Source organism: Choloepus didactylus, chromosome 18, assembly GCF_015220235.1.
Source record: "Choloepus didactylus isolate mChoDid1 chromosome 18, mChoDid1.pri, whole genome shotgun sequence".
NCBI lineage: Eukaryota > Metazoa > Chordata > Mammalia > Pilosa > Megalonychidae > Choloepus > Choloepus didactylus.
In genome coordinates this window covers 61,592,246-61,607,351 of record NC_051324.1, presented here as the reverse complement: position 1 = coordinate 61,607,351, position 15,106 = coordinate 61,592,246, and the positions used below count along the sequence as shown (strand labels likewise).

Sequence of the window (15,106 nt, the reverse complement as noted above, 5' to 3'; positions counted from 1 at the left end):
CCCTGCTGAGTACTTATGTCATAGGCCCAATAGAATTAAGTTGGAAGCTGGAGGTTTCATCCACACTTTAAGAGTTCATTCTTTATTTGCATTAAGTAAGAATAGCAGCATGAATCCTAAGTCTTTTTGACCACTTTCCATCCTCCCAGAATACTGGAGCCACAGTCTCATCTGCCTACGATTCTCAGGAAGATTTGGGGTGCTGTAAGTTGAAAGTGGTGTATATTCGAGTGTCCCTACTGTGAGCGGACTTTACGCCCCTCAGACATGAGTTGCACTGGAGCAAAGGTAACAAGTCCTGTTCCACTGGAAAAAGGAATTTTAGACGGAAAGAGGAAGGGCGGGAAGACAAAGAATACAGTTCTGAAGCCCTCCTTGAACTCCTCACAACGTTCTCACAAACCCCAGCTTAAGTAATTCCAGACTTACAAATGAAGGCCTTAAAAATACTTCAGAGAAAAGTCTGGTGTTACAGACTTGATAAACCCTTGTAATAGAAGATGTATAATAAATTTTTCGGGTCAAAATGGGTAAACACGAAGTCCAGACTGGATTGTGGGTGTTCAGATATGGAGCTCATACTGCAAAGTTCCAAAAGCTTTATGCCGCATGGACTTCAAAGGAAAGTTGGATTTTCAGATGATTTTGAAAGCAGCACAAAATCACTGCTGGATCTAAGCTTTCAAAAAGCAAGCCTTCGGATTTCCCTTTAAACGTGTATGTGATTTGTCATACGCTTAAATTTAAGTGTGATTTTTCACATACTTATCTTTAAGGGATTTTCTTTTCCCTTAAAACGGCCTTTTATGATGCAGTTACTTACATTGCTAAAATTTTATTCATGTATTTTCATAGTTGGTGTCAGAAAAGTCTATCCCAATTCAGTTCTGTGTTGAAGAATATGGGAATAAGTTGAAGTAAGTAAAAGAAGGGAGACAGTTTAGCAATTACCTCTTGGCATACACATTGCTGCCATTATTTACAATCTTCCAAGTTTATGGCCTCTGGGCCTTATGGGCCAGTAATTATCAAACCCTCTTGCCATTTCTCATCTTTTCTCTTTGGCTCTGGAACAGTCTTTAACACTGATGACTGCTCTACTCTTCTTGAAATTCATTCTTCCCTCAGCTCATGGAGACTCAGCTCTCTCCTGACATCTCCCACCTCTCAGACCACCTCCTTTCCATCATCAACCACAAAACGTGGTTGGTCCCAAGGAGCAGGGGAAGTCCTTGGAATTCTCACTCACCAGTGTGCCTTCCATCATCAACTATGTAGATGCCTCTGGAAATGTGGTTTATGGTTCCCAGCTGTCTTTTGGCCTCTCCCCGAAGCACCACCTGCTTATCTGACACATCTACCTGCACATTATACTCAACTTGCCCAAAACTGCAGCCCCTATTTCAACAACAAACAAAGAATAGTTTCTCCTCCTTCAGCCTGTATAAGTCCTGGGGAGAGTTTACCAGGTTGAAAGTCCCCAAGCCCAAGTTAATGCTTTCCTGCCCCTTGGTGTCCTCCATTCATTTCTTACAACCTGCCAATTCACCCTTTGTCATTTAGGATTCTTTTCCATTGCAATTACAGAACACTCAATTCAAAATGGCATAAACAATTTAAAAAAAAAGCTGCATGATGTGAGTACATGGATTCAGGTATATTAAATTATATCTGGATATATTGAAGAAAATGAAATTTTGAAAGGGTATTTAATGGATCCCATGATTGAAAAGTCTGGAGTACTAGGGCCAGGTTTCAGGAAAGGCAAAATCCAGCCAAACCAAGACCAAGATCTAATTTCTTTCTGTCTCTTTCCTCAGTCTCCTTGTTGTCAGCTTGTTAAGTGCCCCCCTGCCCTCGTTGCTGTGGAGAAAAATCATTCGTCTGGTTATTCAGGGAAGTGGCCTAGGAGCCATCCTCATCTCCTCTGTCTCTCACACCCCACATTCAGTCCCTCTGCTCCTTTTTCAAATTAGATCTCAAATCCAACCAGGGAAGAATGCAATAAAGAAAGAATCAGAAGGGTTTGGTGACATTAGAGAAAAGGAAGTTGAGAAGAGAGTTAAAGATGATTCACCCAAGGGGAAGAGGAGAAGAGAGGTGCTTCATCAGAAATGGAAATACTGGGGTTTTGATGAAGTTTACTGGGAGTGTGTGCATCACTATTTGCAGGCAGAATTAGGGTGCTGTCTGGAGAATGGCATTGCTTATAATATGTGATAAGGTACATTGATTTGATTTGTTTTCGTACAACGTTAATGCGTATCCCAGGAAAAGGCTGTTTTCATTGTTATAAATCTGAAACCAATAATTTTATTTTAACATGCAAATATAATATATGCTCGGTTTTTCATTACTTTCCCTACAAAGCTGAAAGTGGTTCACTTGCCTTAGAGATTTTCATTTCATTGTATGCTGCTGTGACGTTACCTTTCATTAATCCCTTCCAGCTAACCAAAATTTAATTAAAACCATCTCACATGATGGCAGCCATTCATGTATTTAAAACAGGAGCTCCAGGAAACTCAGCTACCAGTCTTCGGTTCTAAACAAAGTCTTAACTATCGCATTTAGTAAGTTCTTTCTTGAATTCAGGCTTTGCTTCATAATGGCTTTTCCCCCCATTAATTTTGGATAACAGGAAATTTTTATGCATATGTTCCATTTTATGTGACTTTGACCTGAATTTGAAATAATGTTGACTTGATGTTGAAAAGGAAAGGAAATTATTTTTTTTAAAAGAGAATGGAAAATGGTACATAAGTGCATATCTTTTTTTTTGCCTCAAAGAACATGACAATCCCAGTCAAGTGTAAATATGGGTAATATGAGGGTAAACCCATTTTACCTATATAGATTAAGTGACAAGGTGTCTTGATGATTTGGGAGGAGAGCCAAGTCTGCAGTCTGAAGGTCCTCATTTCCACCATCATTATTGACATTTACTGTGCACACGTGAGATGTAAGCACATATCCAATCCCCTATGATCATAGAAGTCCTTTGCTCTGAAGTTTGAATTTCCCTCCCGTCCCCACCTTATTCTGGCATTGATTTCACTTAAAATGTTATGGAATAGAAATAACTACTCTTTCTTAGTTTTATAACTAACTCAACTGCAGCCCAAAAAATTACAGGAAATTCAAGTAAGTAGAACTACAAGCTTATGCCTCTTACTTATAATTTCATAAATATTGCTCCAGGTTGATTAGTTACTTTTAACTGAAATGTTCTCTCAGCTCAGAATCATTGCCACACTTCCAGACTTTCCTGTGATCAAGGCTTTCCTAAGGACATATTCTTTTTTTTTAATTCAGTTTCATTGATATATATTCACATACCCTACAGTCATCCACAGTGTATAATCAGTTATTCACAGTACTATCATATGGTTGTGCATTCATCACCACAAATCAATTTTTGAACATTTTCCTTACTCCAAAAAAAATGAATAAAAATAAGAATAAAAATAAAAATAAAAAAACACATAAAACATTCCATTGCCCCATCCCATCCTTTTTTTTTAATTGAGATTGTTCACATACCATACAATTATCCAAAGATCCAAAGTGTATAATCTGTTGCTCATGGTACCATCATACAGGTGTGCATCCATCATCACAATTAATTTTTTTTCTCAATTTTTAGAACATTTGCATTACTCCAGAAAAGAAAGAAAGACGAAAAAAGGAAACTTAAATCCTCCCATACCCTTAGCCACCTCCCCTCCATTATTGATTCATAGTATTGGTATAGTACATTTGTTACTGTTGATGAAAGAACGTTAAAATACTACTAACTGTACTATATAGTTTGCAATAGGTATATTTTTTCCTATATGCCCCTCTATTATTAATTTCTAGTTATAGTGTCATACATTTGTTCTAGTTCATGAGGGAGATTTCTAGTATTTCTATAGTTAATCAAGGATATTGTCCACCACAAGAGTCACTGTTTTATACATTCCCATCTTTTAACCTCCAGCTTTCCTTCTGGTGACATAAGTGACTCTGAGCTTACCCTTTCTACCACCTTCACACACCATTCAGCACTGTTGGTTATTCTCCCAATGTGCTACCATCACCTCTGTCCATTTCCAAACGTTTAAGTTCACCCTAGTTGAACATTCTGCTCAAAATAAGCAACCACTCCCCATTCTTTAGTCTCGTTCTATATCCTGATAACTTATATTTCATGTATATGAGTTTACATATTATAATTAGTTCATATCAGTGAGACCCTGCAATATTTGTCCATATGTGTCTGTCTTATTTCACTCAATATAGTGCCTCAAGATTTCTTCATCAACCCATTTTTTAAGATGGTTTTGTTCACACATCATACATTCCATCCTAAGTAAACAGTCGATGGTTCCCTGTATAGTCATGTATTTATGCATTCACCACCATTGCCACTATCTATATAAGGACATCTCCATTTCTTCCACAAAGGAGAAAGAGTCAAAGAAGGTAGAGAGAAAAACGAAAAAGAAAAAAGGAAGAGACGGAAAAAAAAAACAAAAAAACATAGCAGCTAGGAAGCACCAAAAGGAAAGATAGCGGTAAACTCAAGTAGGGTAAAGAGTCAGACAACATCACCAATGCCAGGAGTCCCATACCCTTCTCCTATTTCCCCCGCCCCCACATGCATTTAGCTTTGGTATATTGCCTTTGTTATATTAAAGGAAGCAGAATACAATGTTTCTGTTAATTATAGTCTCTAGTTTGCATTGCTTGTATTTTCCCCCCAATCCCACCCTATTTTTAACACCTTGCAATGTTGACATTCATGTGTTCCACCTCATGTGAAAACATATTTGTACCTTTTATCACAATTGTTGAGCACCCTAGGTTTCACTGAGTTATACAGTCCCAGTCTCTCTCTTTCCTCTTTCCTTCTGGTGTCCCATATGCTCCTAACCTTCCTCTTTCAACCACACTCGCAGTCATCTTTGTTCAGTGTACCCACATTGCTGTGCTATTATCTCCCAAAATTGTGTTCCAAACATCTCATTCCTGTCTTTTCCTTTTGGTCTGTAGTGCTCCCTTCAGTGTTTCCTGTAGAGCAGGTACCTTGTTCACAAACTCTGTTATTGTCTGTTTGTCAGAGAATATTTTAAACTCTTGCTCATATTTGAAGGGCAGTTTTGCTGGATGCAGGATTCTTGGTTGGTGGTTTTTTTCTTTCAGTATCTTAAATATATCACCCCACTTCCTTCTTGCCTCCATGGTTTCTGTTGAGAAATCTGCACATAGTCTTATCAAGCTTCCTTTGTATGTGATGGATCGCTTTTCTCTTGCCGCTTTCAGAATTCTCTCTTTATCTTTGACGTTTGATAATTTTATTATTAAGTGTCTTGGCATAGGCCTATTCAGATCTATTCTATTTGGGGTATGCTGCATTTCTTGGATCTGTAATTTTGTGTCTCATAAGAGATGAGAAATTTTCATTGATTATTTCCTCTATTATTGCTTCTGCCCCTTTTCCCTTCTTTTCTCCTTCTGGGACACCCATGACATGTACATTCATGCATTTTGTGTAATCATTCAGTTCCCGGAGACATTGCTTATATTTTTCCATTCTTTTCTCTATCTATTCTTTTGTGTGTAGGCTTTCAGGTGTCTTGTTCTCCAGTTCCTGAGTGTTTTCTTCTGCCTCTTGAGATCTGCTGTTGTATGTCTCCATTGTGTCTTTCATCTCTTGTGTTTTGCCTTTCATTTCCACAGAATCTGGCAGTTGTTTTTTCGAACTCTGGATTTCTACCTTATGTATGCCCAGTGTATTCATTATACGCTTCATGTCTTTTACCATATCTTCCTTAAACTTTTTGAATTGATTTAGCATTAGTTGTTTAAATTCCTATATCTCAGTTGAAGTGTAAGTTTGTTCCTTTGACTGGGCCATAACTTTGTTTTTTCTTAGTGTAGGTTACAGTTTTCTGTTGTCTAGGCATCTGGTTTCCTTGTTTACCCCAATCAGGTTTTCCCAGACCAGAATGGGCTCAGGTCTTGGAAGGAGGGAATAGTATCTGGTTTCCCTGAGGGTGTCTTAGAAGATTGATACACCCTGTGAGGCCTCAAGTCACTGTGCTTTTCTGCCCAGCAGGTGGTGCCTGTCAGCCTGTAGCTCCAGACATGTGTAAGGTGTGGCCTGTGGCTGTTTTCCCCCAGGCTCTGGGGTCTGGTTGTGAATGGAAGGTGGGTAGTAGAGCTGGGCCCCACCTCTTTTCTGTTAGGGAAGATAGACCCCCTTAGGGAGAGGTCATTAGCATTTGAATAGTCTCTCTGACTGTGTTATCTCCCCCCTTATCTGGGTTCAGAGTGTTGGGAACTGAAAATGGCTGAGGCTTTCTCCACTGAGTTGAAAAAGAAACAGAAATCCCCCTTCAGGGACAGTCCACGGCCACCCTCTGGCTCTCCAATGTCAGTCGTCACCAAAAGCCTCTGTCTGCTTGCTGGGGATTCATATCTTGTATTGAGCAGTCCATGTTTGTTAATTAAAACCCCAGTTGGAGCTGGTCTGAGCTATATTTGCTTGCTCGGAGAGTGCTGCTCTCTAGCACTGCGAGGCTTTGCAGTTCGGGCTGTGGGGGTAGGGGGCAGTTATTCCAGATTATTTACTAGTTGTTCCTGGTTGTTCGTTAGTTGTTCCAGGGGACTCACTAGCTTCCACTTCTCTCTACGCCTCCCTCCCATCCTATTTTTCATTTAATTTTTGTCCCTGTTTTTTCTACTCATCTGTCCATACACTGGATAAAGGGAGTGTGAGCCACAAGGTTTTCACAATCACACAATCACACTGTGTAAGCGACATAGTTATACAGTCATCTTCAAGAATCAAGGCTACTGGGTTGCGGTTCGACAGCTTCAGGTATTTCCCCTAAGGAGGTCTTCTTGCATCACTCACCAGGAAGCACTTTGCTGCTGCTGATTCCCTTTTCTGTAGCATCTGATCTGTTCACCAAGTTGGTTTCCTTTTTCTTTTATTTCTTTTGGAAAAGCCATATGTATGAATGGAATATGAAAAATGTCTCTGGACTTAACATTTCCCCAAGATGATGCTAGGAAACATTGTCTAGAATCAAGAGCCCCCAGCCATCCATCTGCTTGATGATGACTTTTGACAAGGAGACGAAGTACTTTTGGGTCCCCATAAGTGTCTGCTGGGCCGAGACACTTGGTTAAATTAGCTCTTATCAAACTCCTGGGCGGTGCAGCAGCAGAAGGGGACATGGTTTCTCCCACACTGAATGTTTGGCTTTCAGCCTACCCTTTGCTCGTTTTTGTTTAAACTGTTGAGCATGGTTGAGGACCACTTTTAGCATCAAAATAGCAATGTACCTCTTTTTTTTATATATAATTTTTAGGAGTTCTTGAAGCAAACATCACAGTTCAATAAGTTTCTACTTAATTTCCATTTAGTTTTCTTATTTCTATAAGTAAGATTAGTGAGTGGCGTGGCTCAGTAGCCTGAGCATTCTCAATTTCAAGGCCAGGTAATGTTCAGAATTGTTACTGGGCCGTGCCTGGGGTCTTTATTATTTTTTGTCTCCCCCATATCATTTGCTCTGTGTGATTTGTGCATTTCATGTGTCATCCATCACTGTTGGGCAACATAAGCATATCATGTAAAGGATTAGAGGAAAATGATTTAGGGCTTAGAAAATAATTGAATGAAGCTTTGCTTTGTGACTTTAAGCTGCAGGATAGCTTCGTATTTTAAAACCTCTCATTTGGTTATATAAGCAGAGGTGACCCAAAGTCTTTGAATACTGAGGCTTCATCTCAAAGTCTTTATTGGGCAGCCTGTGCTTGCTTGGGCACAGGCTCCTTTAAACACCAAGGGTCTCACCCCAGGACAAATGTGGAGGCTGAGGAATTGGCCATGACCGCGTGTTCACTTCCTCTCCATCTGAACGGCTGCCGCCTCTAAGTTCCCCTCCTGCCTGCCAAGGTCAAGCAAATATTTATTGAAGGTCACCTATGTGAGAGGCATCAGTTTGTCCACCCCACTCCCCCCAGTTCCTTTTACATCACATGTTATGGTGAGATGAAGACCTTTAGAATTCCAAATGAAAAGGAGACCAAAGAATAGCTCCTCATGTTCAGCCAGAGAAAAGCCCGTGTTTCCAGGTAAACGCAATACATTCTCTTCTTTCATTTAGCCAGTCCTTTCCTCTCTAACTACACTAGCAAGGCTTTTCCAATATTTGCATTATCTTGTCTTACAAAATGCATGTTATCCAATTTTGCTTGGAAATTGAAAGTGGAGGTCAGGGCCAGCTGTCACTGACTTTGGTCTCCTGTGATGCCCCATTTTCTGGGGCAGGTTTTGCAGGTGAGCGCTGCACCCAGCTGGCGTCAGTCCACCTCCGAGCCCCCCTCGGCTCCCCTCACTGGAGCTGGGAGGGGTCACCGGGGTGGGAACCAGGCTTTTCAGCATAGCCAGGGTCTCCCAGGTACAGGCATGTTCTATGTCTTCTTCCTTTGGAGACCGTGCACTCTGACTCTCCAGTCTTTGGACAGCCCAGCAGGTCTTTATCCCTCAGGTTACTCACATCTCTGGAAGCCCATGACCCTTCCCTCCATCTCCCGTTGGGTGAATCCATTTATTTCTAGATGAGAGACTTTCTCATGAGTTAGGAGGAGAGGGGGCTGATAAGGCAGGTTAAAGAAGGTAATTAGGGGGTAGACAGGACTTTTTTGCTGCTCCCGCCAGTTATACTGTTCAGTGAGGGCCTGGTTCTTCCGAGGGTAAAATTTGACATAAGAGCTTTTTTGAGGTGCACAATAGAAATACCTGCAGCTCAAGGTATATAATTGCATCAATATGTAAATGGGGTGAAAGAATAGATACCAAAGGAGAAATAATTTCCTTCTAAAAGGACTTGATAAATATGGGTTTTCTTAACAGTGTTGGCCTGAATGCAGAGATGGTTTAAAAAGAAAAAACAAAAAAACAGATGGAGTACCTGAATGTTAGAAAGATTAAGTAGAGAATCGGATGCTTATTTTTCTGTCAAAACACAGCATCCATAATAAGCTATGATGAGGAAATAATGCTCTTGCGACCCTTTTACCTTAGTAATTCATCTTTCTAATTCCAGTGAATGAAAGATGACTTTGTGCCTGGGGAGACGAGCAGACCAGATTAATTTGTGTCATTGCTGTGCTGCTTTATTATCCGTCCATAGAGAGTTTTGCAACCAAGAGGCTCTGAGCAGAAACATGGTGGAAAGGCTGCTTCTCCAAGAGCTTGCAGGAGCTCAGCACTGACCTTGGCCTTGTCTCACACCCCCACCCCCTGTCCCTGGGGCAGCCGGGAGGCTCTTTTCTCTGTTGCTTCACACTCACTCCTCCTGCCCCCGACAGGTGAGGCGGGCGGGTGGCCATCCAGAACCCATCAATTAAGAGATCTGAATTATCCCCTGTCTATAAATGGATTCCACATCTGGCCTTCTTGCTGCTTACTCAATTCCAAGCCTGCATTTTCTTGTTTGAAAAATATGTCTTTTATTATGTTATGATCAACTTGAAAGAAAACAATGAATCAGTCCTGAGCCTACTTCCCTAACATGGCACATGGCATAGCATAGCCATGTCTTCATCTTCTGGGCTTCATATATATGCAAATAAATAAAAGACTTCCATTGTTAGTTAGAAGAAACTCATAAGTAATCTCTTAAGAGATTTGTATGGATAGTACAGTGTGGAGGTTACAAAAATAAATGACCTAATCCTTCCATGAAAAGTTTAAAGACTAGTTGTGGAGACCTGCAAGCATTAAGCATATATATACTTATACACACACGTGCACATATATACACATACACATATATAAAAATATATTAGTCTTGTACCCATTCTCCTGTTAACACCTGTGTAAAATCTTGGTGTCAGCTCTAATATCCTTCTTGGTCCTGATGTCTTGTCAGTAGATATGACACAGTGAAAGGAAAGGCAGCTGTGGAGGCAAACAAATGTAGTATGATCTTGGTGCTACTGTCTAGCAGGTGTATGGCCTTAGGCGATTCCTTCAGCTCTTCGTCAGTCCATCTGTCTATCCATTCGTCTGTCCTCCCTGCCTGCCTTCCTCCTCCCACCCACAGGTATTCACCATGTGTCTGCTACATGCTGGACGCTGCAATCAGTGCAGTGTTTACCTTCCCATGAAACATGGGTATTGATGAGTATTGAGTAGTGTCATTATGAGGATTCAATTGGATGATGAATGTACAAGGACCCAGCAAAGCACCCGGCACATAGCAGGGTGCTCAGTAGACGATATCTGTGGTCAGTTGGCAAGTCCCATCAGTTCTTCTTCTGTGGCGTCTGTGGCATTTAGTACTTTCCCTTCCTTAGCAGCCTGAATAATGATGGGAAATTATCTGCGTAGCCAGAGGCTTCTAACTGGGCCATATAGTCCCAAATCGCTTCCTTCAAATTCTTCCTATCACCACCATTTATCTTCTAACGCACTGTTTTCATCCAAATCATCACTTGATTCAAAAACTTCCAGTGGTTTCCAGTGCTTATCAAAGGTATTCTGAATTTCTCCCACTTCACATGCACTAGGATGGCTGTTATTCCAAAAAATGGGAAGTAAGTGCTTGTGAAGATGTGGAGAAACAGGAAGCCTTGTTTCCTGGAAGGAACCGTGGAAAAGAGTTTGGCGCAGAAACTTAAACCCAGAACTGCCCTATGACCTGGAATTCCCACTTCTAGGTATATACCCCCAAAGAATGGAAAGCAGGGACTCGGACAGATACCTGTACACCAGTGTTCATAGCAGCATTATTTACAATAACCAAAAGGTGGAGACAACCCAAACGTTCATCAGCAGGTGAGTAAAATGCAGTATATGCATACAATGGAATATCACTCAGCCTTAAAAAAGGAGTGAAGTTCTCTGATACATCATATGGATGAACCTTGAAAACCTCATGTTGAGTGAAATAAGTCTGACACAAAGGGACTGATATTGTATGATTCTACTTATATGAAATAACTAGAATATGTACTCTCAGAGACAGAAAGTAGATTAAGGATTACCAGAAGGGGAGTGTAGGGAAATGGGGAGTTAATGCGTAATGGGGGTAGGGTTTCTTTTTCGGGGGATGAAAAAGTTCTGAGAATGGAAGGTGGTGAGGGTACCGCAACGCTGTGCATGTGATAATTCCCACTGAATGGTGTGCTTGGGAATGGTTGACTGGGGAAAGTTTATATTGCATACATGCTTCCACAATTAAAATAAAAGAGCAACTAAAGAGACAATGACAATTAAATGTAATACACGATCCTGGACCTGATCTGATAATGGAGGCAAAAAGGCTCAAAAGGACATTATTGGGACATATGAAAAAATTGGAATACAGACTAAGCTTTATATCAATGTTAAATTTCTGGAACGTAATAACTGTGCTTAAGGTAGTTACGTAAGTGAATATCCTTGTTCTTAGGACATGTACATGTAAATATTGTATTTGAGGAGCATGATGTACCTAACGTACTCTCAAGTGTGCAGAAAATAGAAAGGGAGGGAGGGAAGGAGAGAGAGTGAATGATATGGCAAATGTGACAAAGAGTTAAAGTTGATGGATCTGGGTATCTGGGGTGGGGGGTATGTTGGAGTTCTCTGTATGGAGTTTGTATTCTTTTGGTAACTGTCCAAAAAGTTTGAAATTATTTCAAAATTAAAAGTTTAAAGAAAAAGAATTCAGAATTTATTACTGGCCATTCAAAGCCCCCTAAGCATTCTCTTGGTACTTGGCTCATCTCTCTTGGATCCTCGGCGGCCAGCGCACCTGCCGTCTCTCCGCAGTCGTCTTCCTCTGCTGACACCTGCACAGGGAGTCTCCAGTATCAGCGGTGGTAGGAGAAGAAAGCACATGAGCCAAGAGATTGGAAAATTCTATCCTTCCTTTTGCAGTGAAGACTTATTCACCGTTTCTGAGGATATGTTGTTTTATGGCATTTTGTTATTCAATGAAGAATAATGAAGTAGTTCATAATGCCCTTTGGAGCTGCTTTTCTTTATATATATAATACATTGCATATATTATAAATTACAATTACAATTTGTAATAAGTTATAGTTATCATATAATATATAATTATAAGTATATGTTTATATAATTATAATATATTCTAATACATAATAGATTATCTATGTTTTGTGTGTGTGTGTGTGTGTGTGTGTGTGTGTGTATAGCTTCTGATTGTTTACAAATCTCCACAACTAGACTTCAAACTTTCAGGAATGGACTAGGTCATTTTTTTTTTTTTGTATCCATAAAAACTCTTACAGGATTACTTATTAAATTTTATAGCTAACAATTAAAGATGTTGGTTGTCAAAACCATGTTGAGTGTAGAAAATACTTGCCGTGTATTAGATTTTCTAGATTTGCATGGACTCCCACAACTTGTGACAGCATCTGAAAGATGAATACAAGAAGGTGGTAGTGTTTTCCCTTTTCTTTTTTTTTTCTTTTAATTTCATAGGGTCATTTTCTGTAGATTGGGTTGATATCTTCATGAGTTCCTTAAGTTCAAATCCTGCAGAGTTAGGCCTGCCACCCACATTTGTGAATACCCATTTATAATCAGTAATTCAGTTTGCATTTATATTTTATTCTACCCACAGAGTGTAACATCTATATATATATTTATATGCATGTGCATGTGTGTGGGTGTGCAGCAATACAGGACAGTGCAAAGAACTTTACATTTTAATTCCTGGTTTGTCCCTTGGGGCGTGTCTTACCATCTCTGACCCATCCCTCCTTCATCTTCAGAAGCCACAAGCTGCAGTTTGGGTCTCTGTGGCCCCTGCCAGTACTGACATATTGTGATTCTGTTTTCTTTAAGTTCAGTTGATACCAAATGTTGCCGGGTCTTGAATGAAATACCTTCGGATTACTGTTTATAAGAGTCTGTCTGTAGAGAAATTAAATTGACTTCTAACACAGATAGCTCGGTTTGAAAACAAAGCTTGTATATTAAATCTCAACCATTCTAATTTTAGTTTTTTGTTTGTTTTTCTCTCTCCACCAGTTTGCTGTTTTGTGGTCCACAAGAGGTGCCATGAATTTGTTACTTTTTCTTGTCCGGGTGCGGATAAGGGGCCAGATACTGATGTAAGTAGTTTGGGAACCATTATTGGATGTTAATGCAGATTTCTGATCCTGAATTTTTTAAATGTCTGTACACTTGTTGTTCTGGCACATGCTGTTAATGGGAAGACTTCTCAGTTAGTCTGATATAACTTTGGCTTGCACTAATGAGCAGATTTTAGTCCTTGTGAGTCCTGGCAAGACTGCTTAGGGATCGGGGAGAATTTCTCGTTGGCTTTTATTCTGCCACGGTGGCCACGTAAAGACTGCAATGGCTTCAGTAACTTCTGACACTGACTGCAAATACTGCAATAGCTCAATTCAATTCATTTCTGACTGTTCCTACCCAGAGCGAGGCCAGACTCTGAAGGTTCAGGGCAATCTACTACACAGTTGCCTTGCAGGAACCCGTCAGAAGTTCGGGGGCCCAGGCCAGCTACGTTTCAGACCAACTGGCCAGTCCTGTCTGATGCACAAAAGATTGTGCATTCTTTTCCAAGGATAAAATTGCCTGTTGGTCTCTGGAGTTAAGAGACCTGTGATTAGGACTTTCTGCACTTGGTACATGAGAATTGTCTTCCATCTGCGTGCAGGATAATTTTACTTCTTGCACCAAATCTGCAAATAAGTCTTAGGAAAGCACAAACAGGCCAATTTTTACTGCACTGGGGTAGTGTTTAAAGAAGCATTATGGTTTTAAGACACAGAGGTGAGTTGGGGTGGTAGGATTTTCATGTTCTAGCCTTTTTGAATAAGTTTTAAGACCATAGAATTATAGAGCTGGAGAAGGTGATAAAGATTTGCTTAGGTTAACCTTATTTTTTAGAGGGAGAGACTGAGGCATATTGAAGACAGGCATAAATAACCCGGGTGCCATCATGTATTGAGTATCCGGGGGGCTGGTCTGGCTGTGCCGTCGGTGGGTGTGAGGATAGCCGTTCTCTGTTGCAAGCATTGAAAGTTCCTGTTCATATGTTTAGAAAAGTATTGATGGACATGAACAAGGCCATGCACCTATTCAGGCCTCAATTCTAGTTAAAGGAATAGAAGGATCATGAAGAATTGATATAATTTAAGGGAAAACCTACCCAAGCCTTTTTTTCCTGAAAAATTTAAAAATTAGGATTTTTCAGACCACGAGGAATGTTAAGATGCATTGAACTGCTTAATTAATGATGCCTTGATTGAGCATGCAGATTCCAGAGCATTTTCTTAGATGAGGAAAGGGAAGTTACAAATCTTGCAAAGTCCGCAAGTATTATGTCTGCTCTGCTGTCTTCAAGATGAGAGGAAGAGAAAAACACTAAAAAATAGAATGGCAGTACCCAGAATATGGTAACCAGATGGGATTAGTTAAAAGTTCTTTTGAACAAAGATGTTCCTCAAGAATCAAGGAACAGTCGTAGTTGAAACTGCAGAAGTGTAGGGAACATTGAACTTGGGGAGGAAAAAGGGCTTCTGGGTTCAGTGAATGAAACCCCCAAAGATCATCAGGCCCATTTCAGAGCACCCCCTCCATCTGTGTTTTTGCCAGACATTTAGTGCCAAGAGTTCCTCAAGAATAAAAGCCAAATGTTTCTGAGAGTTTCGGTACCACCCCATGCACACAGACTAGAGAAGAAAAGAAAATGAGAGATTTCTTAAGAACCTAACATCGGAGGCTAACTCATTCACTGACGCTGCAGCTCTCTGGAGCCAGAAGCCACTGGTGGAAAGATGGAAATGGCAGCTCAGGTGCTGCATTACCTGGCTTGCAGAACGAGCAGCGTTTTCCTGATTTGCTGTTGGAAAGGGACTTCCGGTTGGTACAGAATTTGCATGTCCAGGCATATGGCCTCGGAAAGCAACCTGGGCTCTGCTCAGCACGAATCCCCTGCATCCTGATGCCAAGGTTTTATAAGACAACAAAAAACAAAATGAAACAAAATGGGTCTATGTTTAGAAATGAGTCCCCAAAATAAGACATGGATTAGAACATGGACAGTACTTTGGGGAA

At 40.5% G+C, this 15,106-nt stretch overlaps 1 protein-coding gene across 1 annotated transcript in view; it reads left to right on the top strand.

Annotated features, from left to right (window-relative positions):
- The window catches only part of PRKCA (protein kinase C alpha), a 447,219-nt gene that overhangs the window by 159,301 nt on the left and 272,812 nt on the right, over positions 1–15,106 (top strand). The window contains exon 3 of the mRNA XM_037808858.1: positions 13,052–13,134. Within this exon, the coding sequence (XP_037664786.1) occupies positions 13,052–13,134 (83 nt within the window). The remainder of the gene's footprint in view (positions 1–13,051; positions 13,135–15,106) is intronic.